General features: G+C 35.5%; 1 protein-coding gene across 1 annotated transcript in view; it reads right to left on the reverse strand.

The window, feature by feature from the left end:
- Positions 1-25,357, reverse strand: part of LOC150099484 (protein transport protein Sec24C-like) — a 182,211-nt gene that overhangs the window by 20,415 nt on the left and 136,439 nt on the right. Inside the window, exons 13-17 of the mRNA XM_090403444.1 lie at positions 16,171-16,455; positions 15,773-15,961; positions 13,359-13,462; positions 11,017-11,104; positions 3,816-3,919 (exon numbers count right to left, since the gene is read on the reverse strand). Coding sequence (XP_090259570.1) covers positions 3,816-3,919; positions 11,017-11,104; positions 13,359-13,462; positions 15,773-15,961; positions 16,171-16,455 — 770 coding nt within the window. The remainder of the gene's footprint in view (positions 1-3,815; positions 3,920-11,016; positions 11,105-13,358; positions 13,463-15,772; positions 15,962-16,170; positions 16,456-25,357) is intronic.

Consider the following 25,357-nt stretch of genomic DNA (forward strand, 5'->3'; position numbering starts at 1 on the left):
CAACGTGTGAACTGTTGCAAGGAGAGCTTGAAGCTGTTTCAATGGAATTCAGAGGAATTGAATTTTTGCATCGTTTCGTAACAATGAACAAAACATGGATTCATCACTACCAGTCTAAGATCAAGGAACAGTCAAAACAATGGGCTGCAAGCGAGGAATCTTCACCAAAGAAAGTGAAAACCGTTCCTTCAGCAGGAAAGGTTATGGCCACCGTCTTCTGGAATGCTCATGGCATAATCTTAATGGACTTCTTGGAAAAGGGCAAAACAATTACCGGAGTGTATTATGCGTCTTTGCTGGATCATTTAAATAATGAAATTAAAGAAAAATGACCACACGTGGCGAAAAAGAAGATTCTTTTTCACCACGACAATGCACCCACTCACTCTTCTGCAACTGTGACCACAAAATTATTCGATTTATGTTACGAAGTCCTTTCGCATCCCCCTTCTCTCCAGATTTGGCTCCCTCGGACTACTATCTGTTTCCAAAGATGAAAAAATGGCTGTCAGGAAAGAGATTTTTATAAAATGATCAGGTGATGGCCGAAACAACTGCCTATTTTGAAGAGGTGGACAAATCATACTATATGGATGGGATCAAAAAACTCAAGCATCTTTGGACTATGTGTATAGACCTCAAAGGAGACTATGTTGAAAGTTGAAAAATAAAAAATGTTTGTCCCCAAAAAATTATGTTTCCTTCATTTTCTTCATGCCACCAAAGGTTGGTCGATTGGTAGAGCCTCTGCTACTAATGGCTCACACAAAAAGTTAAGCAAGTTTGAGCGCGGTTAATAGTTGGAAGGGATTCAATCATTCGATGCTGTTGGTACACTCTCCCTCGATGAGTCTTCAGACTCTCTGGAGGTGTCACAATAATAATAATAAACTCTCGTACACATCTGAAAGAATGTGTGCTTTGCATTATGGGATACACTAAGGCAACTAATATAAAGTCATTAGCCTCTACATACAAGTAGTCTAGTCATGAAGATATTTCACACTCAAACTTTGGTTGCTTACACTTGGACAAAGAATTAAACATGAATATAATTTCTTGGGAAGTGTAATTTAAACCTGTGGGATATCCATAACTCGAAGAAAATATAACTACAGAAAAGATAAGATTCTTTAATTACCGTATTTGCCAGCTAAGACACACTGGCATATAGGACGCACCCCCTTTTTTGTACACATTTTTCAGGAAAAAAACTTTATCACTGAATATTACAATGAATTTACAGTATTTCAAATATAAAGTAATAAATAGGTCTGCTTTCAACAAATACCTAATCTAACTAGGAAAGAGTACCCACCTTTTAATCATCAAAACAGAAATTCATCTTCAGAGCTAAATGAAGAGACACTTGAAACCTCTTCTAAATCAGAATCTTTAGGTTAAATCATTTAACCTTCAGAAGGTTAAATGATTTAACCACTGTCTCAGTTTTTACAGCATCCTATGAAGCTTTGACCAACTCACAAACTTGCGAAATGCTAGGCCTCTTGCTTCTTCCTGATGGTGTAACCTCAAAATCTGAAGATTGCATCCAGCTGTTCCACTTCTCCTTCATAAATCCCTTAAATGGTTTTATTAATACAGACATCTAAAGGTTGAAGCTGACTAGTTAGACCTCCTGGAATTACAGCTGAGTTTTCAATTCCTTGAGTTTATTTGTAACATCTTCTGTTCTGTAAGAATGAAACTGATCCTATACTAGCAGGGCAGGTTTCTTCAACAGTCTGCAGGACACCTAGACCAAATTTTATCTATCCATAACTTCATTCCAACTCCATTCATCTAGCCTTTTGAGTGAACATGTACAAACACTCCTTTAAGCAGTTTTTCTTTGGGTAGCATCTTCCTTTTAAAAATCAATAGTGGCAGCAATTTTGTCCCATCAGCACAGCAGGATAAACCAACCATGTAGCGATTTTTTTCGTGATCCGAAGTTCTAACAGTAACACTTTTTGTGCTCTTGGAATCTACAGTTTTGTTTGATTGCACATCAAAAGTCAGGCAGAACCTCGTCCATGTTTCCTATTTGCGCAAGTTCGAAATTCAATCATTTTTTCTTCATATTCAGCTGGCATCTTTTGTGATATTTTTGTTTTAGTCCGCATACATAGCTGGTTTCTCTACATGAATCTTGAACACCATGATGTTGATCCAGTAAAGTTGGTGATCCCTCTGTTAGTGGCTATCGCTTTCGCTTGATGAATAATCATTTTTGTAGACACTTAAAGTCCCACTTTTCTGTGGTCTAAAATCCAAGTATTCAGTTCTACCTTAAGTTCTGGCCATTTTGCACTTCCACGTCGTAGGTTATGTTTACTGTGAGTTGCTTTTTTTAAATCCTCTTCCTGATTCTGCCAAGTTCTTAATGTTTTCTCATTTGGGGGTGGTCCGAAATGCATCCCTGCAGCCCTGTTTCCATGTTCATTAGCATACGCAATCACATGTAGCTTGTATGCAATACTGCAACAATGCCGATGTTTTTCAGCCATAATTTGCCAAGAAATTTAGAGAAAATTTAACGACAGAAATTTATCACAATTCACAACTGCGACAACAATTGGAAAGTTTAAACGAACAGGACACAGCTGTGATCATCGATGACAGCACATGCACATCCACTGAACTCTATGTCAGTGTTTCTCAAAGTGTTGTACGCGTACCCCCGGGGTACGTGAAAGGTCTTCAGGGGTTCATGGCAATTTTCGACTATGCATCATTAACGCATAGAGTAAAATTCAATGTATCCGTGAAGTTCGAGATCGTAAAACGTTCCTATTGTATCACTGAATAAGGTACAGAGACATCTGCAGGCTGTGCAATATGTTTCTGAACAAACAGTGCAATTAGAGACAACTGGGATAAAAACGGCACTAACTAATGAATCGCAAGTCCCCATCCCACAGAAAATGCTGTGGGATGGGGACTTGCGATTAACCATATGTTGCCGGTGCAACATATGGTTTTGTTTGAGTGAACGTGTTAAAACAAAGAAATATATAGTGAATGTGTTTCAGATATTATATAAGGAATTCGGTTGAAGAGAATTAGCATTTCAACTCAACTGTCAGCTTGTCTTTGTCATTTAGTAGCACTATCTTTTGTTAATACTGCACCAATCATATGAACGCGGATGTCTGAAGTTTGAGAAGCACTGCTCTACATAACTGGAATGAAGTCGCGTAACTCGGAACAGAGAAAATTTCCAGAAATGAAAATAATAAAAAAATGAGTATTGGCATATAAGACACACCCTGTTTTTTAGATCTATTTTCAAAGAATAAAAGTGAATCTTAAAAGCCAGAAAATACGGTAATTTTGTGGTGCCACAATAAACATCATTAGCGTCTTAAGAACAGTGGAACATATGAATCTACCAGATTAGAACTATGTGCTGTAACAATAATTAACAAGTAAACACATCTAAAAAAAAAGTTAACCATTGTTATTTTTCCACTGTTCTTCCTTTATAATCCTCCCTTAACATAAATTAATGCTTAATTAATTAAAGGATTTAATTTTTTGCACTAGTTACATGTTCTGTAAATTATTACTGTTGCATTGCTCAATGAAAATCTGCACATCAGAAGAGGCCCAATAATAGTATCCACATAATATACATGAAAAAATATTGCAAATCCAAACAACACTCAGTGAAACCATGTGTAAAACTGATCAAAGTAGCATAAATATTAAAACTTTTTATTCATAACACCAAAATTCTTACCAAACTTCTACAAAAAAAAAGATAATAAAAGTATCTAATTAATAAAACATTCTTTTAAAGCTCTATTTACCTGATATGTATCAATCTTGTATACTGTGTGAACACTAAACACTTCTTGTAACCACTTTTCAGAAATATTTCTTCCTATCCATAAGAACATATGAATTCCATTTTCTGTTAAGAAATAATACCGAGTTTTAAATATGAATAATCAATTTTATATAAAGCATATATAAGACAGATAGCAAATTTCAAAGAATAAATAAAAAAGATAAATAAATCTGCTAATGCTTATTATTTCCCTATAGTGAGTAGGAGAAGCCATTTTTGCCCTATTTAACTATTGGAGACCGAGGGGGCAGTTCAATCTCCACCAGTAGCCAATCAGAGACAGCTGGCTGAAGACTATCATAGCATCCAGTGAAGAGAGGTAGCTAACAAGTGCTGCCATCTTGTGGTGCCTAACCCTAAAATTTTTATTAATGTCTGAAATAGTGGGTTCTACAGTCGATTTTCTTGAGTTTATGGGACAAAAAAAACCTGAGTTTCTGAGGGAAAAAAAAAAAAAAAACCGAGTTTCTGAGAGAAAAAACCTGCTTGCCCATGCCAGAGATCGACTAGCTCAAGAACAAGCCAAAAGAAGGCTCAGAAATGTTCCTCTAGTAGGTGACTAGAACTGAACTTGGGTCTAGTACTGTGAACACACAGCAATTCCACTTAGCTACATGGGCACTATAAATTGTATTTTAAAAGTGAATAGAAAAACTACCAAAAATATTTTTTTGGGAAATCCAGTACTTATTTTAACACAGCATATATAACCAACATAAAATTTTGTTTTGCTTAATTTTGCCACTAAAAAAAAATGGTGTGATTGAAACTGCAATTGTGATGATCCAAAAAAAATTTCAATCAAGATCCTAAATACCAAATCTTATTAAATTTCTTCCAGCCAGAGGAGAATTACTACTATCATTTTAAATAATTTTACTAAATCTGTCAACCAAAATTGTGGTGAAAGGACATATTTTAGTGTGAAACCTGCATCTGAATTCATAATAACTGAATTAAATTCTGCCACGGATGAATGAAATCTCTTCATAATTTCAAAATGTTTTACCAAATTCTGTATGTACTAATGATCTAACTAAAATGAAAACACAGAGAGAGAGAGAGCTCAGCAAATTTCTATAAGAATTTCAAATACTGAAATTCAACAAAATCCATCAAGTCAGACTCCAAGAATAATTCTGCATGCATAAACATAAAAACAGACAAAACAAATCAACAGGTAATTAAGCAAATAAGTTTATATGGAATTTTTTGCAATTATCCTTTCGCATTATTGTTAAATTAAAATATCAGCATTGAATCATTTGGTGATATCTTATATTTAAAAAAAGATAATTATAGTAAATAACATTTTGGCATGAAAGTTTTTTGTTTTTTTCAAGTGAACGAAACAAGATATCAAATGCAAGCTTTATGATGAATAGCTGTCAATATTGCATGTTTCCTGATATGACTGGTCAACAAATATTTTGTAATTAGGATCAAAACAAGATGTAATTTTTACATTTTAGGGCACAGATTTAAAAAAATGAATCCCCTCAAACACTATGCCAAGGATTTTTTTTTTTTAAAGTATGCCAAAACATAAGCTTGGCAAATTACCATTCAATAACTTTTAAAAGTTTCCAATTAAAATATCAATGCCTGGTTGGCTGAGTGGTTAGCATATCAACTCTCCAGCCAAAAGGCTGCGGGTTCGCACACTGTAGGCATGGATGTTTGTGATTGTCTGTGAAAATACCGGTGGTGGTGATGTGCAGTAGATGGGGTTGGTGTAGTTGCGGTTCGTTGTAGTGGTTGGAGACAGAGAGCAGGTGCCCTCCCTCGATAAGCCTTTGGACTCCCTGGAGGTATCACATAATAATAATAATAATAATAAAAAAGCATGCAGTATGAAATTAATATAAACAGCCAAAATTCAAGTACTTCCATATTTGACTACATTTACAGTAAGAAATATAAAAAAAAATTGAAGTGCTTATAGGTACTTTGTTTCCTCTTTCTATTTCATGTTCCTTGAAGAAACAGACAAACAAAAGTTGTCTCTCATGCCAGTATTCCATTTTCTGTGGTATCATTTTTCCATTACTGTCATATCCTGGTGGAAATATTCACCATGCTCTGATGTCACTTACTGCATCACGTTTCAGAAAAGATGTCCACATGGGAATGAAACTTTGGTGACATCTAGTCATGATATTATGGTACTTTGTTATAAGTTAATCAATCAACTGGTTCTATATAATTTTCAGCATTACTTACAATAACACTGAAAATTATAAAGAAATAGTTGCTCTGTGAACAGTATCCATGAATAATTTTCAGGTTTCTAGTTTTATTTTTAGGGAGATTATTTATAAATTGTTCTTTGTTTGCTACTTCCCTAACTTGTGGACCAATTGATGAACTTTCCTTAAATTCAGCTTCTAAAATTTTTGGAAATCTTTCAAATAGGTACACCAAATGCAAGCTCATTCCTGTCCAATATTTTCACTAGATTTCAAATTTAATATGTAATGACAACAAAAATATTATCTTGTTTACGTTAAACAAGGCTTTGTGTATTATTCTTCTATTCTTCTTGGTGTGAAAAACTTTTTGGGAAAGTCATGATTTTGACAATATTCTGTAATTGCTACACTCCCATAATCACAAAAGAGCAACAGTACTTTGTAAATCTTGTTTGCATACCCAGCAGTAATGCAATTACTTTTAAATCACAATAGCATTCCTCAAACTTTGAAGACCTTATTACTTCCTTACAGCTTTCACTACTTTGTAGCTATCACAACTTGAACATATATTCAAAAGTCTTCTTCAAATGTACTGAGTTTGAGAGATATGAAAGGCTTAGCATTATTATTAACATCTGACCTCTATGGAGTTAGAGACTCATTGTGAGAGGTACACACTATGACACACATTGCTCATCCAACTGTGTCTTAAACTGATTCAATGTGTCTGTATTCACAACACACTCAGGCAATGCATTCCACTCATGAACCACTCTGCATGCAAAGAACCTTCTCTTCACTCATGCTCATACCCTCCTTATAAAGTTTCAAGTGATGGATTCATGTTCAAACCCCCCCCCCTCCCCTCCCGTGTCAACCTGATAACAACTCCTGGCAAACTTATATGTCTCAATCTTAATCCCCTTTTTCCTTCTATTCATGAGGCTTTGAATTTACATTCTCTCAATCTGTCCTTGTACTCCACATTCCGAAGACCACGACCATCTTTGTGAATCTATTATGACCCTTTCCAACAAATCTTCATCACCATGAAAAAACTGGTAACCAAATCTGTGCACAGTAATTCATATCAGGCCTGATCAAGGCCTTATACAATGGCATCATAACTCTCTATTTCTGCATGTCAAGGTCCTCTGCCTCACTGCCATTATTCAATGTGACATCATGTCTCGTGCAATGTGGCCTCTAAATTTCAGGTCCTTGATCGCCATCACTCCTATGTGTCTCATCTCCTCTACTTCCTTAAAAGTTTCCACATCAAGTGTATACTTTGCATCCTATCATTATCAAATTTCAAAACATTACACTTTGCAACATTGAACTGACAGTTCCACTTACCTGCCCATTCATGAAAATCTATTCAAGATGTTATTGCCTCCTGTATGGCAATAACATCTTCTTGACTCTGCATTGCTCTCCCCAATTTTGCATCATCTGCAAACAGCTGCAGATCACTAGTTAAACCCATCCCAAGATCATTAACATACAAATTGAACAACAATGGTCCCAAAACCGACCCCCTGTGGTACACCACTAGTGACTTTCCTCTTTTGGGATACTGCACCTCCATATACAACTTTCTGATACATATCTGACAGCCAGTCACTGATCCAACTCAGAAGTCTGTTATTTATCCAATCTCATCTGTTTCAATTTATTTAGCAGCTTGTCATGTAGGAATCTATCAAAAGCTTTTGCAAAATCCAAGTACACCACTGTATATGCACCCCCCCCCTGTACAAGGTATTTGTCACCTTGTTATAGTACATAAGTAAGTCAGTAAACTATGATCTCCCTTTAACAAACCCATGCTGATAACCACAGAGAATACTGCTGTTGTCAACCCATTTCTGTATCCTACTTCTCACCAATCTCTCCAGTATCTTCACCACAACTCCAGATATACAGGTTGGCCTATGATTTGAAGCTTTAGCCTTATTACCACCCCTATGCAGTGAAACTATTTTATCTGCTTTCCACTCCTTTGGAACCTGTGCTGTTGTAAGACTCTTATTAAACAGGCATGCTAATGCTACTGCCAATTCCCTTAAAATGCATAGTGATATGTCATCAAATCCTATCGCCATATTGACATCAAGGTTATTTATTACTTAATTGTGGGTGCTCACTCACAATTAAGCCATCCTCTCCTATGTACTTGTAAGTTCCTCATGATTCCACCCTAATCAGGATGAAATACCATTATGAACTGATCACTGAATACCTCGATAATGTCTTCTACAGCAGTTACCATGCTACCATTTTCAACCATTAACTTCATCAATCTTCCTTCTACTTGCCACATATCTAAAAAAACTCTCTAAGGTTTTTCTTCATCTGATTTGCTAATTTCTATACCATCTTCTGCTAATTTCCCAAGCAGGATTTATTTCCTTACTACTCATCTCCTTGTTCTATGCTATAGGCTCCAAGCTGTCTGCTTAAGCTTGTCATAATTACCAGCTTTATGATTCCACATATATCCTTTCCTCACAAAAGTCTATATATGGCTAGCCACAACCCAGGTGATCACCTCATGATCGCTCTCACCAACTGGAGGAAAGTGTGAAACCCCACTCATAATTACATCCACTAATGAAATGATCAGATCTAAAACTTTCGGGTCCTCCTTTACATGCTGCCTGAGATGGTTATCTCTCAAGAAATTCATTTTCCTTATTCCCAAATGCTATCTCTTCATTCCAATCTATACCAGCATAATTAAAACCACACATAATAATTACCCTTGCTTTGTTCACTAATCCAAGTTTATACATTTCTTCATCACCACCCTCCACATTTTTGGGCCTATAGCAACATCAACCATGTTTTACTTATTCTGATGATTTTGGGACAAATAAACTCATTCAGTAAAACCATTTGATCTCCCTTATTTCTGATACTTAAACAAACACAGTAATTCATTTTTTGGTCTATAACCAGTTCTATCCGAGCCTCTAATTGGTTGCGATTTCCCCACCACACCTGCCCAATCACCTTTATCACAACTTACTACATATATCTGCTCAGTCTCAACTTCCCCATTCACATCGCAATATACTCCATCTTCACACACACATTCACTGCCACTTTCAACATCCACTCTCCCTATGCCATGTCTTCCCAGGCTCCCCCATTTCCCTGTTCCTCTTGCATTCCCATTCTCTCTTCATTTCTCACACTACTACTACTGTTTTCACTGCCAAGCATTTCTGTCTCTTCAATATCACTTTCCTGATTTTTCACTTCATCTTTTGTTTGATCTCTTGTATGCATCACACATTGTACTTTCATCCAGCAACACTTTCTCCAGTGCACTCACTCCAAAGCCACTCAAATGCAACACATCATGCCTGTATAATTTCATTCTTCCCTCAAACACATGCCACAAATCTACAAACTGTACTCCCTTTTCCTCACACAGCTCTGCTAGCATATCATTCATGATTTTGGCTCTCCATCACAACTCATCGTTTCAAATCAAGCTTATGCTGGAAGTCAAAAAGCACTAATCTAATGGTTTTTTAACTTCATTTATTTCTATAAAAAGGCTATCTTGTCATGCTATAACAAATTCATTCTTTGTCCCAAAAATGAGGCAAGTATTTTGTTTCCATTTTTAAAAACAAATTGCCCTGGACTTCCATTGGAAAAACGAGATCCAACCAGTTCAGACTGTTCTTATTTTTTGCCCCACTTATAGGAAAAAACATAAAAAAAATCTTTTCTTTCATCCTCTTTTACCTTGCAGTGGCAAGGATTTTTCTACATTTAACCACTATCGTATCAAGGATAAGGTGGTTAGCCCTATGCTTCCCAGTGTGTCCTATGTTTATAGATGCATGTGTGTTCACTGGTTCAGATTGCTGTTTAGATAAATTTGCATCTTTAACAAAGAACATTAATTTCTTTGTTTTAATATATAAGGTTTGTTGATAGCTTATAAATGTTTTCATCTGATGATGATAATGATAATAAAATTATCATTATGGCTCCACCAGGAGTCCACGGACTTAGTGAGGGAGGGTCTGTTTTAGTCACTTATGCTTAAATACTTATTATCTCTCTCTCTCTCTTGCTCTATGATGATATATTAACCAGAAAAGCCCTCACAACATTTAATGGTAGCCCATTCCACACACTCATCAGGTACAAATACAAATCCAGGTTCATTCTTCTCATAGCATGAACCTGAATTTTGCATGATTCCTAACCACACCCTCTCCAGGGATTACCTAATGTTCTACTGTGTTCTACAAGCTTCCAAATCTCACTTGTATCTATACTATTTTCTTTCATTCTAGACTATACTATACTATTATAAAGGAGGTTCCTGTTCCGGACTTCCACCGTGCCTTCAAAACACCTGTACAAGAGATGTAAATGTTGTGTGAAGTTGGAGAGAGATTATTTTGAATCTTTGTAATTGACAATTCCAAATATAGTTCTTTGTTTTGTTGTCTCATTACTTAACAGGCATGCTATGCATAGGTGCTATGGGCAGGCTAAAGGGTAGGTAATCTAAGAAATTTAAAGATCTGAAGAATAAACACAGTCTCTTTCTCTTATCCTACAGAGTGGCAACCTTGCACCAGGCAATGAAATTCATCTAGTATTTAAAGACTTGTATAACTTGTACACTGAAAGAATGGGATTTGAATCTAAAACTTGCTCATTATAAAGTGAAAGCATCATCCATTCAGCTAGCTAAGTTGGAAAACATTTTTATATACAGTATTGTAAGTTTGACAGACAAAAGATAACTAAAAAAAACACAGTATTTATGGTAATAAGTGTTCAAAACAATAAATAAATAAACCAAAGAGAAGGATTAATTAATTTCCAAAGATTTATATTTTGTGCTTTAGCTGAAAGTGATTTAGCTGATCTGTTTCTTCTTCTTAAATTGTTATGCATGTTTATTCTGGGATTAAGAAGACATACCTAATATATAGGCTCCAGAATCTTCTATTTTTTCCAGTGAACACTTAATATTCTTGGGGAGTTCTGATGAATTAATATCAATATTATGCTAAAAAAGAAATGAGTATGAAATCTTAATAAAAAAGCAACATACTTTAGATAATAATAATTTAAATAATTTTCAATTTTCATAATTCAGATAATTTGTTATTTTATTTGGAAAAGTTTTTCCACATTATCTATATAAAAAAAAAAAGGCATAATGATCTCACCTTATAACTGAAAATTTTAGTGAAATCATTTTGCTTTTAATATAAGCACCATCCATACTAGAAACAATGAAGCTATCAGACAAAATAGAGAAGTATGGGGGGGGGCTGAAAAGTTTTGATAAACAGCTAGAACAAAAATGACATTAAAGCAACTGATATAACTACAAGAAAGAACATATCTTAAAACCCTTTTACCTACATGTTTCGTCAAATTGTAATAATTTGTTCTTTTTCTTTTAAGATATATAAGAAGATATATGTCAGAGGTTTTGAAGAAATTCGAAGACACAGAGGTGCAGGCTGTCATCACGTTTTTTGTGCTGCAAGAAAAGTCTGCAACTGAGATTCACCAAACTTTGTGTGACACTTTAAGGAACTGTGCCCCAGCATATCCAACAGTTAATAGATGAGTGGCCAAGTTTAAAACTGGGCATCCTAAGACAACAGATGCCCCTCAATTCAGGAAGACCTTCCACTTTCTCAGCCAATGGATACCCCCCCCCCCCCCAAAAAAAAAAATATTGAAACCAGTAAACCACAACCCTCCCACCCTGCACAACAAGGATTACTCTAAATCCATCACCATTCCCTACATCCGAGGCACCTACAAAAAAATTACCAAAATCCTAAAAAAACATGACTTGACCTCCTGTTACAGACCATACAGAAAATTGGCATCCCTTATTCGCTCCACTAAAGACCAACCACTTCCCCTAGACCTACCTGGTGTATACCAGGTCCCTTGCAGCTGTAAACTGTCTTACTTTGGCCAAACAGGCAGGACAGCAAATATCAGAATGTCGGAACACAAGGATTAGATCTGTTTTCACAAGTACAGCCGTTCTGGTCTTGCAGACCATGCTCTGGATAGACGCCACAGAATACGGTGGAAGAAAGCTACAGTATTACACTGTAGCAAATACAAATTCAAAAGATCATTTATGGAATCAGCCTCAGCCCTAAGAAACTCTCCAAACCTCAACAAATTTGGTTGTATGAGACTGCCCCAAATTTGGGAGGCTTACATCAGCAGACCTTCAGCCCAATGGCCAAGAACACCCACTTAGCCCACTAGAGGGCACCATCAGGACTTTTAGGAGAACAATAGCTTCATCACTTCTTTCTCAGTTATTGTGTTGTAGTGCCTACATGCACGTGCCTTTTTTGTAAGTTCCTTTTGAAGATGGCAACGTGACGTTGCTGAAATATCGGAAATATTGATTAAAGTGTAAATTAATTTATATTCATATCTACGTTGTCAATTCCTTAAGTGATTTAGTAATCACAGTAAACATAACTTAAGAAGTGGAACTGCAAAATGGCCAGAACTTGAGGCAGGACTGAATACTTGGATTTTAGACCACAGAAAAGTGGGACTTTCAGTGCCTACAAAAATGATTATTCATCAAGCGAAAGCGATAGCCACTAACAGAGGGATCACCAAATTTACTGGATCAACATCATGGTGATCAAGATTCATGAAGAGAAACCAGCTTTGTATGCAGACTAAAGCAAAAATATCACAGAAGATGTCAGCTGAATATGAAGAAAAATTATTGAATTTCATCGGTTCATCATTGACGCAAGGAAACGAGAAAATTTTGAACTTGTGCAAATAGGAAACATGGACGAGGTTCCGCTGACTTTTGATGTGCCCTCAACAAACTGTAGATTCCAAGGGTACAAGGGGTTTCAAGTGTCTCTTCATTTAGCTCTGGAGATGAATTTCTGGGTTTTGATGAAGAAGATTAAAAGGTGAGTACTTCTTTCTTAGTTAGATTAGGTATTTGTTGAAAGTAGACCTGCTTATTACTTTATATTTGAAATACTGTAAATTCATTATATTATTCAGTGATAAAGTTTTCTTCCTAAAAAATGTGTACAAAAATGGGGGTGCATCTTATATGCTGGCAAATACAGTATATCATGTGTGTGTGTGTGTGTGTGTGTGTATACACACACAACATAATATATTCCAAGATAGGTCTGCCAACTCCATGGAGGGTGCAATAATAATAATTTATATATATATTCTAGGGTGCAATAATAATAATTTATATATATATTCTAGTAAAGAGGATGTATACAAACCAGTGCTATCAATTTTGGATAAAAATAACTTATTGTGCTTTCTACATTCATGCTGTTGACAACTATCATATTAAAGCTTCGATCATCTGTTGCTACATCTGATCCTGAAAAGAAATACGTATTAAGAATTTCAAGCTATTTTATCCGTTTTAAAATAATATATTCTTGAGTATTCATTAAGTAATATTTAATATTCACTGACTATAACAAACTGCTGAAAAGTCATGACACAACTCCTATAAGTATGATTCTATCTATTCTAAATGAAATTCAATGTAGCCAACTATCCACTATAATAAACTGTTCCTGTGGTCCCTACAAGTTCACTATAGTGAGAGGTGTTGTAATTTTAAACAGCTTGCCAATGAGAACAAAAAATTTATGTTGAATTCTTCCCCTTCTCCATCAACTAGACTCCAACATTGGACTGATTCAAGAAAAAAATTCACTGCATTTTAACATACACATAACCAAATAAATATATACCACTCTGGCAGGCTGAATTTTCAGTTATTTAAAGAGCTCTATGAGTATGTCAAAAGTACTAACCTCACCTCATATTTGGCTTAAATATTTTAGTTTTGTTTAATTTTGCCACTACAAATGATCTGATTGAAACCCAAAACAGAAATTATTCAATAAATTTTAATCCTAAACAACAAATAAATTCATTAAATTCCATCTAGCCAATGTGAAATTAATTAATATCAGTTTGAATCATTTCATGAAATTTCACAATAAATTTGACTGCAATCAAAAATTGAACAAATGGATATCTAATCAGAATCAAAACAGCTAATGAATTTTATTTCTTTATAGAGAGTAGGTGAGGCCGTTTTAGTCCTATCTAACTTTTGGAGACTGAGTGGGCAGTTCAATTTTCACTGGTAGCCAATCAGAGATAGCTGGCTCAAGACTATCACTAATTATAAGTGGCTACCAATGAAGAGACTGGGATACAAGTGTTGCCATCTCGTGGTCCCTAACAGGATATGTTACTATATGAAATAGTGTGGGTACTACGGTTAATTTTTTTGAGTTTATGGGATGAAAAACCTGAGTTTTGAGGAGAAAAAACCTGCTCCTGAGTGAGTTGATCTCTCGTACCAGAGATCAACTCACTCAGGAATGGTGGAAGAAAGGCACAGAAAAAGTTCCTCAGTTGGCAACTAGACTCGAACTTAAGTTATCTTCGGACAGCCTAGCATAGAGGTTGCATCCCAATGTAAAATTCATTCTTGAACTGGAGGATCACAAAAATTTACAATTTCTTGATATCCTTGTTGAAATAAACAGAGAAGAAAAAAGATTAATCTTTTTGGCAAATAGAAAACTATCACAATGAGAAGATTTTTAAATGCTATTTCATACCATCATCCATTACAAAAGATGGATGATAGGCATGATTATAACATTATAAGATAGAGCATAGAATATATCCAGCACATCAATTAAAAGGATGAAGAACTGCACTACCTGAGACAGAACCTTGCATTCACTGGCTATGAGCCCAAGACAATCAACAAAATTCTTAATATAGCTCCTGCAGTTCCTTTAGTTAAATACCAAAACCTCTACATCATCCCATGAAGAAACAAAGCTTTTATGGGATTCATTGCTCTTGTGGCATTTGCTATGTAGGTCAGGAAGGTCGATGGCATGTCTGAACACATAAAAAAAAAAAAAAGATGACATAAATCAGGCATAGCATCCCACACAACTACCATAGGCCTTCAAGTAGTTTGGCAACAAATATACCTTATATTGATCATAATTGTTTTACAAAAAAAGTTCAAGGAAGCCTTGCAAATGCTTAGGATCCCCACACAATTTAACAAAAATTGAGGCTTAATCTTATACCAAGTTTGGTCTTCTGCTTTCATTGGCAGCAACTCTAGTATATGACATGTGCAATGCCACAGAATGTGACAGCAACAACTAGCAGTGTTCTAACATGCCTACAGTAATGAATTTCATGTTTTTATTCTGGTTACTTATTTGTATATACTGATTGTGAAGTTCTGATAACATTTAATATGTGTAATTAATTGTTTCTAGTCTCTTGTTGTGTATAACTTTTTGCTAGTACTCCTGACAATGTAAGTCTGATAACTTACGAAACTTGTAGGGTTATAATTGTTTATATTATTAAACTAGTTAGCAATTCTGTGTGGCTAAGCAATTCTGCGAGAAGTTTCCAACTTCTCGCAGAATTGCTAAGCCACAGAAACTTATGTTTTCATTAAGTTATTTAATCAGCACATGATAGGTGCATTATTATTTAAAATGAAATACTGGAACATGAAAATACACTATTTGTAGAAGAGAATGTCATAGTGATTTTGTTTGACTTGACTATAATTTAATATAATAAAATGTAAGACAATAACAAATGATTCTACTATTATACACACCTCCACCAACAGCATCACTCCTAAGAAGACAATTGGTAAACAGTGTGAGTAACTGCAAATTACTAGGCAACTTGAGTTGTCCAGATGAGGAATGAACATGTTTGCAATAATATGACAAATTCTTCAGACATCTGGAAACTAATGCATTCTTTACTTTTTCTGGATTTTCTGTTAATACTTTCTTCAGAGCTGAAAGTTAAAAAATTACACATATTTAAGACTTAAAAAACAGAAACAACAAAAATACATTAAAATGCAGTATTTAGCAAGCATTTAAAATTGACTAAGATAAATACCTGAAACGGATTTGGATCACTTATAATTGAATGGATCCTCTGGTAAGTCAAAGTTTCATTTACTAAATAAATTACAGAACAAAAGAAAAAAATTTCACTCACCAATTTTTGAAATGTAATTAATCACTGCAGTAATATTACATTTATCATAGATTTCAGAGATTGTAGTACATGTGGTAACAGTTAGGTTATGAATACGAAGAATACGCTTTCCACTGTTTGCTGTATATAATAATGCAGCCTGGATATAAACATTCTGATCTTCTTTAAGATTCTCGTCATAACCAATTTCACAAACTACAGTTGTGTAAGCATCCACAGAGGCTAGTTCAAGATCTGTTGTGTTGAAAATAGAGAAGTTACCATAATAAGAAATGGGACCAACACCTAGGTAAAAAGTAAAAATAAAATGACATTAGTTATCAAAGTGATATCAATGTTCATATTTTTAAACCTTAAGGCATTTTAAGTTATTGGTAAATCAAAATACCCAAGTAGAAATTTTTCAATATTTTAAAATATGCAGAATGTATCACTAAATTTATTCAAAGAGTGGGTTGGTTCAATTAAAAATTTTGAGTGAGTCAATATATGTGATAACCTGGTTCACTCAAAATTTATTTATTTTCAAACACAATACTGATGGGGTTATGTGATAAAAACATTTACTTACAATAAAATAAAGATGAAATCAGATACAGAAAATGACATAGAAACTGGGGGAAAAGCATCACTATCTCTGCACATCTTGAGAAATTTCAGTCTGTTTAAAAATCTTTCCTACACAGACTGAAATTAATTAATTAATATTTAGAATACTGTTAATACCTTCTTTTTCTATTTGTATTCAACATGAAGATGTACACAACATGATGTATGAAACTAGCAATTAAATATTGTTCTTTCTAAAAAGTTTTGTGTGGTCCTCACCTGACAAATATTATGGATGTTTCAAACCATGGAAACTTCAACTCAAATGTAGGTGATTTTAATTATGGAAACAATATGTTAAGTGGATGAGACTACACAAAAAAAAAAGAAGAAAAGAGAATTTAGACAGTTGCTATGCAATGCCTCTCTTTGATAGCACCTGGGTATGGGAAGATCTTGAAGTCAGAAGGTATTAGATTGATTATAACATCACAGGATATATCCATAAACAAAGTGACCACTCTGTCACTAATTGGTGAGTAAGCATACAGTTTTGACCTATAAGGTGGAGATTTCAGTTAAGAAGAGCTATATGCTAACCACAGAGCATAGAATTATGACAAACTTAGGAGACAGAGAGTAGTGGTAGAGCACAAGATAATGCAAAAGCAAAAAGTTAGCATTACATTGGAAATAGAGAAGAGTATCTGGCAGAGGTAGTAATAACTGTGTATTCTACAGGTAGAAGGATAAATCAGTTGGAAATTAAATGCATGAATAATCTCATTAAACAAAAGCTTCAAAAAAGAAAATTATATGGAAGGTCTGTTGGGGGGAACAGGGATGAGCAAGCAAAGTAGTCAAATTCTTGAGAGACAATTTTGCTGCGATGTGGCATAGAAAGAGCAACAAGCTCTTACCACAACTGGCTCAAGATCAAAACTCCAGCTGCCCTCTCTTGCTATACTGCAGGTTTCCACCACTCTCCAACCCAGATGGTACTGTAGTTACATCACCAAAAAAAAAAAAAAAAAAAACGAGGCCATTACTTGTATCACTTTTCTCTTCCAATTCCTGCATTGATGACCTGGGCAAAGTTCCTTCCACTCCACAAAGAACGGCTCCCTTCATGTCTCCCATCGTCTTCTGACAAAAAGAAATCCAAAGAATCATTAACAACCTAACCACAAAAAAAGCATCTGGTCCTGATGGTATCCCACTTACTGTGCCCCAAAACTAACATGTATCATATTCAATTGGCATCTACCTGACAACAAGGCAAAAGGTCCACATCCAGTCCATTCCAAAGAAAGGTGATAAAGGTCAACCAACAAACAACCATCCAATTGCTCTCACTTCTGTTCTCTCAAAAATTATGGAGAAGATCATCAACAACCAACTCTTGAATCATTTAGAGACCATACCACCTAGTCAGTGACCATTAGTATGGATTCCACCACTTGCGATCTACAGCTGATCTTCTTGCTTTCACCACCCACCTATGGATTCAAGCCATGGAGAAATTTGGAGAAACTCACGTGATTGCCCTTGACATTTCAAAGGCATTTGATCAGGTTTGGCACTGAAACTTACTCACCAAAGTGCCATCTTATGGTCTGCCTTCCCCATCTGCAACTGGATTGCCAACTTTCTCACTGGTCACTCACTACATGTCATGGTGATGGCTTACTCTCTTCAGATTTCCCCACCAATGCAAGAGTACTTCAAGGTTCTGTTCTTTCACCCATCTCTTCTTCTTGTATATAAAACCTGCTCTCACAGACTTCCAATCCCATTCATAGCTTTGAATTGGCAACTATTATTCCTCCACTCTCCTCCAAAATCATTAAAATAAGAGCCACTGCTAACCAATGCAATTTTATAGTCCATCTTAAAACTCGCCGAACCAACTTCACTGCCTCCTCTTTTATTTCATCTACTTCTGTCCTTTGGAACAGTCTCCCCCAATCTGCCTTTCCTAAAGATTACAACCCTCAGCTGTTCAACCAAAATGTGAACAGACTCCTCCCTTCTTCTATTCCTTTTGCCCATACACAGCACTAGTGTGCTGTAGGTCTTGTGGCCTTTCATGTGTGGACTATATATATATATATATATATATAAAATGCTTAGTAAAGAAAATAAAATCAGACTGTGGGAATAGTTAAATAAAGTAAAGGTAATTCTAAGAAGTTTTAATTCTATTAAAAGAAAGAACAATTGTGGAAGAATAATAGAGAGTGTTAGCTGCAAAGTAGCTTAACTTTGAGTTACCATTTCACTATTTATCTAGGTGGAAATATTATGGCAACCTGATCAAGAATGAAGCACATTAGACTCAGTGCTTAACTTTATTGAAAAGTACCAAACTAACAGTGTATCATCATCAGCAGTGTAAGACAAACAAGCAGTTTATATATATATATATAGAGAGAGAGAGAGAGAGAGAATACAAGGCAAACACAGCAATCAGTTAGCAGCAAATAAATAGATACTAATCATTTCTGATATTTATAGGAAGAGAATCTCCCAAATTTTTTCAATAGAAAGCCATTCCAATTTAAATTTGGACATTTCACAATAGGAACTATGAACTTTCTTTGAAAAGACCTTCATATTTAAAACTACTTCTGTGGAGAAGGTAAGCATCACTCCAGAGGACACCATGTTTGTTCTCTTCAAGAGTCTACTGATAGGTTCTGAAATATCTGAAGTGAATGGAATGGAACACTGCATTTTATTGCAGTATTCTTGGGTGAAGAATTCCAATTATCTGTCAAGCGTGACAAAGGTGTAGCCTTTCGATTCCACTAATGTTTTGATGTAAGAAGTCCCTGTTAAAGATGAAGGAAAAGAGGCAATGTTATGTGATCTGTGAATTAAGGATTTGACAATGTTTATTTTCTAGGAGGCATGATGTGGAGAACTGATGTACACATCTGTCAGTAAAGGTAGGTTTCCAACATCCTGGTAAACAGGATGTCCAAGAAGGGTAAACTTCCAGAATTCTCTTTTTCCCCAGCAAACTGAACATACAGTTGCAGATCAACAGAATATACTGTTGATCTGATGCAGGAAGGTGGCCAGTTCATTTTCAGAATGAGGCTAAATGGCAAATATATAGCAGATCCAGAAGGAAGGTTGAGGTAGATGGTAGGGGAAAAAAGTGCCTTCTAGATGGCTTAAATAATAATTAGCCAAAGGTAGGGGATAGAGGTCTTCTAATGGTTGTATCCTCAATCTGTTTATAAATTTTATTTTTCTAGATAAAATAACCCTAACTGTATTACAAATTCAAATATCCTCACAATATCTGGAAGGAAATTTTCATATAAAGATAAACAGTATCATACAATGGGATGTTAGTGAACAGAGAAACTATGTTAAAGTTGACCATATTTTTGTCAAGAAGCTTGTAAAGCTATACATCTGTTCTAGAAAATGTACAGAATTCTTGATAAATGTAAATATTAGTAATGATTAATAATCTACTTGATATGATCATTCTAGTGTGTGGCACTTGCTGTTATAGATTAATTGAAAATGTTTTTGTTTTTTTTTTCCCCTACATACAGCATGGCACCAAAAAAAACAACAACAAAAAAAAACAGTACTAAATAACTACAATGATATATGTTATGGAGTAAATAGGTTTATTAACAAAAAAAAAAAGTTTAGTTTATACATGATGATATGTAGATCCACAACTACTGGTGGAATAAAGCATTAAAGCATTGCCCGTGCTCGAAATGGGCACCTTATCTTTCAAGACAGGTTTCGTAGCACATGCAAAGGTTCTCTGTCATCATGGAGAATGAGTGTTGGGACATCTGCTGGACATATTGTGTAATTTTACCCCTTAGTTCATCTAGGTTTGAAGGTGGGTCATAGTGGAATACCTCAAATGAAGGCACCAAGTAATGTGAGATCAGGAGAACATGAAGGGTACAAGATTCTGTGAACTTCAAAATGAGTCTCCAAGGAAAGTGTTCTGATAAAGAGGCTCTAGAGTCATGTGATGTGTGACAGGTTGCTCCATCCTACTGGAATACCTGTGCATGAAATGGAACGTTTTTTGAATGACATATCCTATGTCATTCAAAAACACATTCTCAATGTAGGACCTAATTATGCCATGGCTAGAAACTGCACACCATGTTGTGACCTTCTCACTGTGAAGAGGTTTCTCTTGGCAAATAAAAGTCTCGAGAAACTAAGAAACTTGTAGGTTCCTTGTAGCTACCTTGTAGGTTCATCTGTTTACATGACCACTTAGATGGAAATGCACTTTGTATGAGAACCAGATATTATGGGGGAAGGACAGATCTTCATAGACATTGGCCAGCACGCATGCATAGTATTCCACTGACCCACCTGAATGATGTACAAAAAGGCACTCAGCTCTTTAAGGATTCTCTGTAGTGACTGATTCGGTATCTCACGTTTTACCACTGTTTGACATTGATTGCATTTCAGAGACTGTAACACTTATTCCAGCACATGCCTGTGATTCTCATTTGTGTTAACAGTTCATGGTCTGCCCTTCATATTATGGCAGAACACTCCTGGTACATTGGAACCTCTTGATTAAGGCAATAATGACACTATTGCTTGAGACAAATTTATGGAAACGACAAACAAACTGCTTACAAACATGTTGTAGGCTTGGACCATTTTCTCTATCAACTCCATATGAGTGAAAATAATGCTCAACAATAAACGTCTTTTCTTCCAATGTTAACCATTGCTATAACTAAATGTAATGCCATAGGCTCTACATGTGCTCTTCTATTAATGTGCATCCAGTTGAATGGCATATTGCATAGCACATGTACTGAACATGATGTCAAAGTTCAGTATTATTATCATTTTTTTTTGCCATACTGTATTTTAACTTTCTTTGAATTGTTGGTTTCTTCAAAAAACGATGCCGAACTTTAAGTTTCAGTAAATAATATGAGGGTAGTCTGAAAAGTTCTCGGCCTAACAAAAAAAAATTTATTCCAGCGATGCTCCAGCGCTATTATCCCATCCCTGTAGTGGTTCTCAGTAAGATCTGCAAAATACCCCTCTACAGCTGCAATCACCTCTTGATTCGAAGAAACATGCTGACCAGCGAGGAAGAGTTTTAGTTTTGGGAAGAGAGAGAAGTCAGAGGGGGCCAAATCTGGGGATTGGGTGGATGTTCCAACAATTCATAGTGCAGATCCCTTAATTTTCTCATTGCCAAAACACCTTTGTGGGCAGGTCCATTGTCCTGATGAAAGATGATTTTTTTCTTCTGCGAACCGGTTTTTTTCTCATGAATGTTTTCGTCGTCTGGTTAAATGAACGGAATAATATTCCCCAGTTATTGTTTTACCTTTTTCAAGATAATTAATAAACAAAATGCCTTTAGCATCCCAAAACACTGATGCCATGACCTTTCATGCTGATGGAACCGACTTTGTTTTCTTTGGCGCTGAACAACCGCTTCTGTTCATTGTTTTGACTGCTGTTTGGATTCTGGTGTGTAATGGTGTATTGTTGTGACCCGATTTACGATTTCTACTCTAATCTTACAAATTCCTTATATCTATATTCTTCTAACTTCTATGCCCGAGATTTTACCAAAACTTATACCAATATCTAAGTAATTGCTCCCCGTAGTACCCCTAATATTTGTATTTATACTGCGCCTTTTGGGATATTTAGTTTAGGATATTACAAACATAAACAAGGAGAAAGAACTCAAATATATCTGAAAGTGTAACTATTGCAGTCGTGACCGGTTCTCAACTTAAATTTTCCGCGTGACTAAGTACAATATTTTCAAGTGGTTATCAACTGCACCATTTATGTTGTCATGAATAGGGAGAAAGTCAATCTCAAATATATCTCTTAGTATTTAAATATTATTGCAGTCGTGACTCTTAATATCTTTCCTCAACATTAAATTTCCCGCGTGATTAGGTACGATGATTTTAAGCGGTGCATTGTATTAGCAACATCAGACAATTCTTTTATCATTGAACAAAAGGTTTATTAAGTTTCTAAACATGGTACAATTCAAATACTAAACTAAAATACTTATAGACTAACATTAAATCATTACAAGCAATATGGCTATTTGTGATTATGCCGCCATACACATTAATTCATAAATTCACCTGATGTGAACAAATTAGATCAATTCACACTATCTGATTTTTCATACTGAAGTAGATTAACAAATTATTCACTGCTAACACATACTTGTGACATTTCAATTATTTTACACATTACATTAGGCATTCAATTCTTAGGATACGTAATTACTTAATTCACACTATTCCGTTATACCGGTATATGCACCAACACACAATTATGTCATTTAAATATCTTGTGCAATATATTAGACATGCAAAAATACCTTAGGACTCTTAATCATTCACAAATCTTTAACACTAGTCAATCTACACATAACACATTCTATCATGTACTAAAGTCCTAGTATAACTTCAACAGTTCTGTACTGGAATCACGATACTTTTCACAGACAAATTTCTAGCTAACATAGGTTATGATTTACAGTACCTTTCTTGAACTCTTCGTATGGGCCTTTATTCTTTTCCAAATGAACCTCTGGTATAACTTCTTGTAACTCTGGAATACTTTAACACACACATATTTGCTCTACTATCAGCAACGAGGACATCGATCTCTTTACAGCTTTCTGCTTTGCGTAGTTATCACTAGCGTCGAAACGAAGAAGATCCCTCCTTTTCTAGGACTCTATGGCAATTTTTCCTTTGCTTCCTACTCGGGAAAACGGGAATCAAAATCCCGCTCACTTTCATTTCCGTGTTGTGATGAGGAGATATCACCCCTGTCGCCACTCAGGAAAACCCCGTGAACTCCACCGGAACCAAAACCAAACTCCAAGGCCAAAAGCGACTATCCAAAAAGAGTGTCCCCCCCAGGGGGTTACCAACCCTTTTATAGCTGCTCCCCTAACGGCACCTTTTCTTACTTCCTTTCTCCTCCTTCTACTTGTTTTTTAATCATCGACCAATTCGGGTGGCGTTTTCTTGCCAAACGTCATTTGATCGGCAAGCCCATTCTCAATGTTTCAATCCGGGGATCAGCCCTAAGCGATAGCTTTGCTTTTCTTGTGCTAGCCTGACTTAATCCCTTTTCAAACTTTTTCTATGAATTCTACTTAATAACTTAATCTCTCAAAGTTATTAATTAATATTGTAATATTAATTAATAACTTAATTAATATTACAATATTAATCTATACTTTCCTTTGTTAACTACTTATTTAGTTAGAATTCCTTATTTTAAGTCATATTACAATATTAATACATTCCTTCCTTCATCAGCTACTTTAACAGCAACCCTTAAGTTTTATACATATTACTGGATGCAAGAAATTTTCCATTAAATAATTCATTTTTTTATGCAGGGGTTTTAATTTATGATATTTATTCTTCATGTTACACCATGAGAGCTGAGAATACTATATTCCTAAGATATCAGGTGTAACAGTATCCAAGTCTCATCCACAGTAATAAATCGATGCACACAAAAATCAGTTTTATTCTTGTTAAAACTCTAAGCACTGTTCAGAGATTTTCATGTGAGTGTGTTTTTGATCTGCTGTGAACAAGTGCGGCACCAATCTTGCACAAAGCTTTTTCATTTGTAATTCTTCATGCAAAATATATCCTATACGTTCTTTTGAAATGCCTATAGTCTCAACAATTTCAGGCACACTTTGACTCGCCAGTCATCCAATACCATTTCATGCACTTGATCAGTGATTTCTGATGTTGTTACACTTTTTGGACGTCCTTCACATGGATCATCTTCAAGGCTGGTACGACCACGTTTAAACCTGGCAGCCGAAAACGAAGGAGAAGAGTGCCCATAAACTTTTATGAACTTCGAATGAATTTCTTTTGCCGTTAAACCTTCTTTTACAAAGAATTTTACAACCACTCAATACTCAATTTTATGAAATGGGCTGCCAGGTTTAAACGATATCATTGCTATCGTATAATGCTCTGCGTTCAAGTAAGAAACAAGCAATATAGCAATGATACTATCAGTTGGTGCCAGCTTACTGGAACGTTGTCTATTACAGTAAAGTGCTGCTCGAAAGAGACATTTTTAGTCTAAGCTAAAGTGCTACAACTGCATACTTTGAATCTGTGGAGACTAATTGTATAAATATGAACTAACAATGGTCAGTTCTGAACTGATGTCTCTTTCAGCAAGACAGTGCGCTGCGATCATAAGGCTCTACTATAGCTGGATAGTTTGTGGATATGAATGTCACCACACTTGATTGGCCTCCATGGAGCTCTGATTTCACCCTACTGAACATCTGTACGATGAACTGGAGCATCAGGGGTGAGGTTAAGGGATGTCTGTATCACAACAGTCCAGGACCTCATTGCATGCCTACAGGAACAATGGTCCAAAATTCCTATTGATTGCTATAATACACTTGTGGTCCTACATCTTGTTAAGGTGAGCATCATGGCTGTTTGTTCCTCACACTAAACTTACCTATTTCTCTTCACTCTATTGGAAGCATAGAGCCTCGCCTCACACTATGGTGTTTGTTAACTTCTTTCCAAGTAGTGTATAATTGAGAGATTACTATATT

This window comes from Typopeltis vanoorti, chromosome 14, assembly GCF_054136105.1.
Source record: "Typopeltis vanoorti isolate ZY-2024b chromosome 14, IOZ_Tvanoo_1.0, whole genome shotgun sequence".
NCBI classification, from domain to species: Eukaryota; Metazoa; Arthropoda; class Arachnida; order Uropygi; family Thelyphonidae; genus Typopeltis; species Typopeltis vanoorti.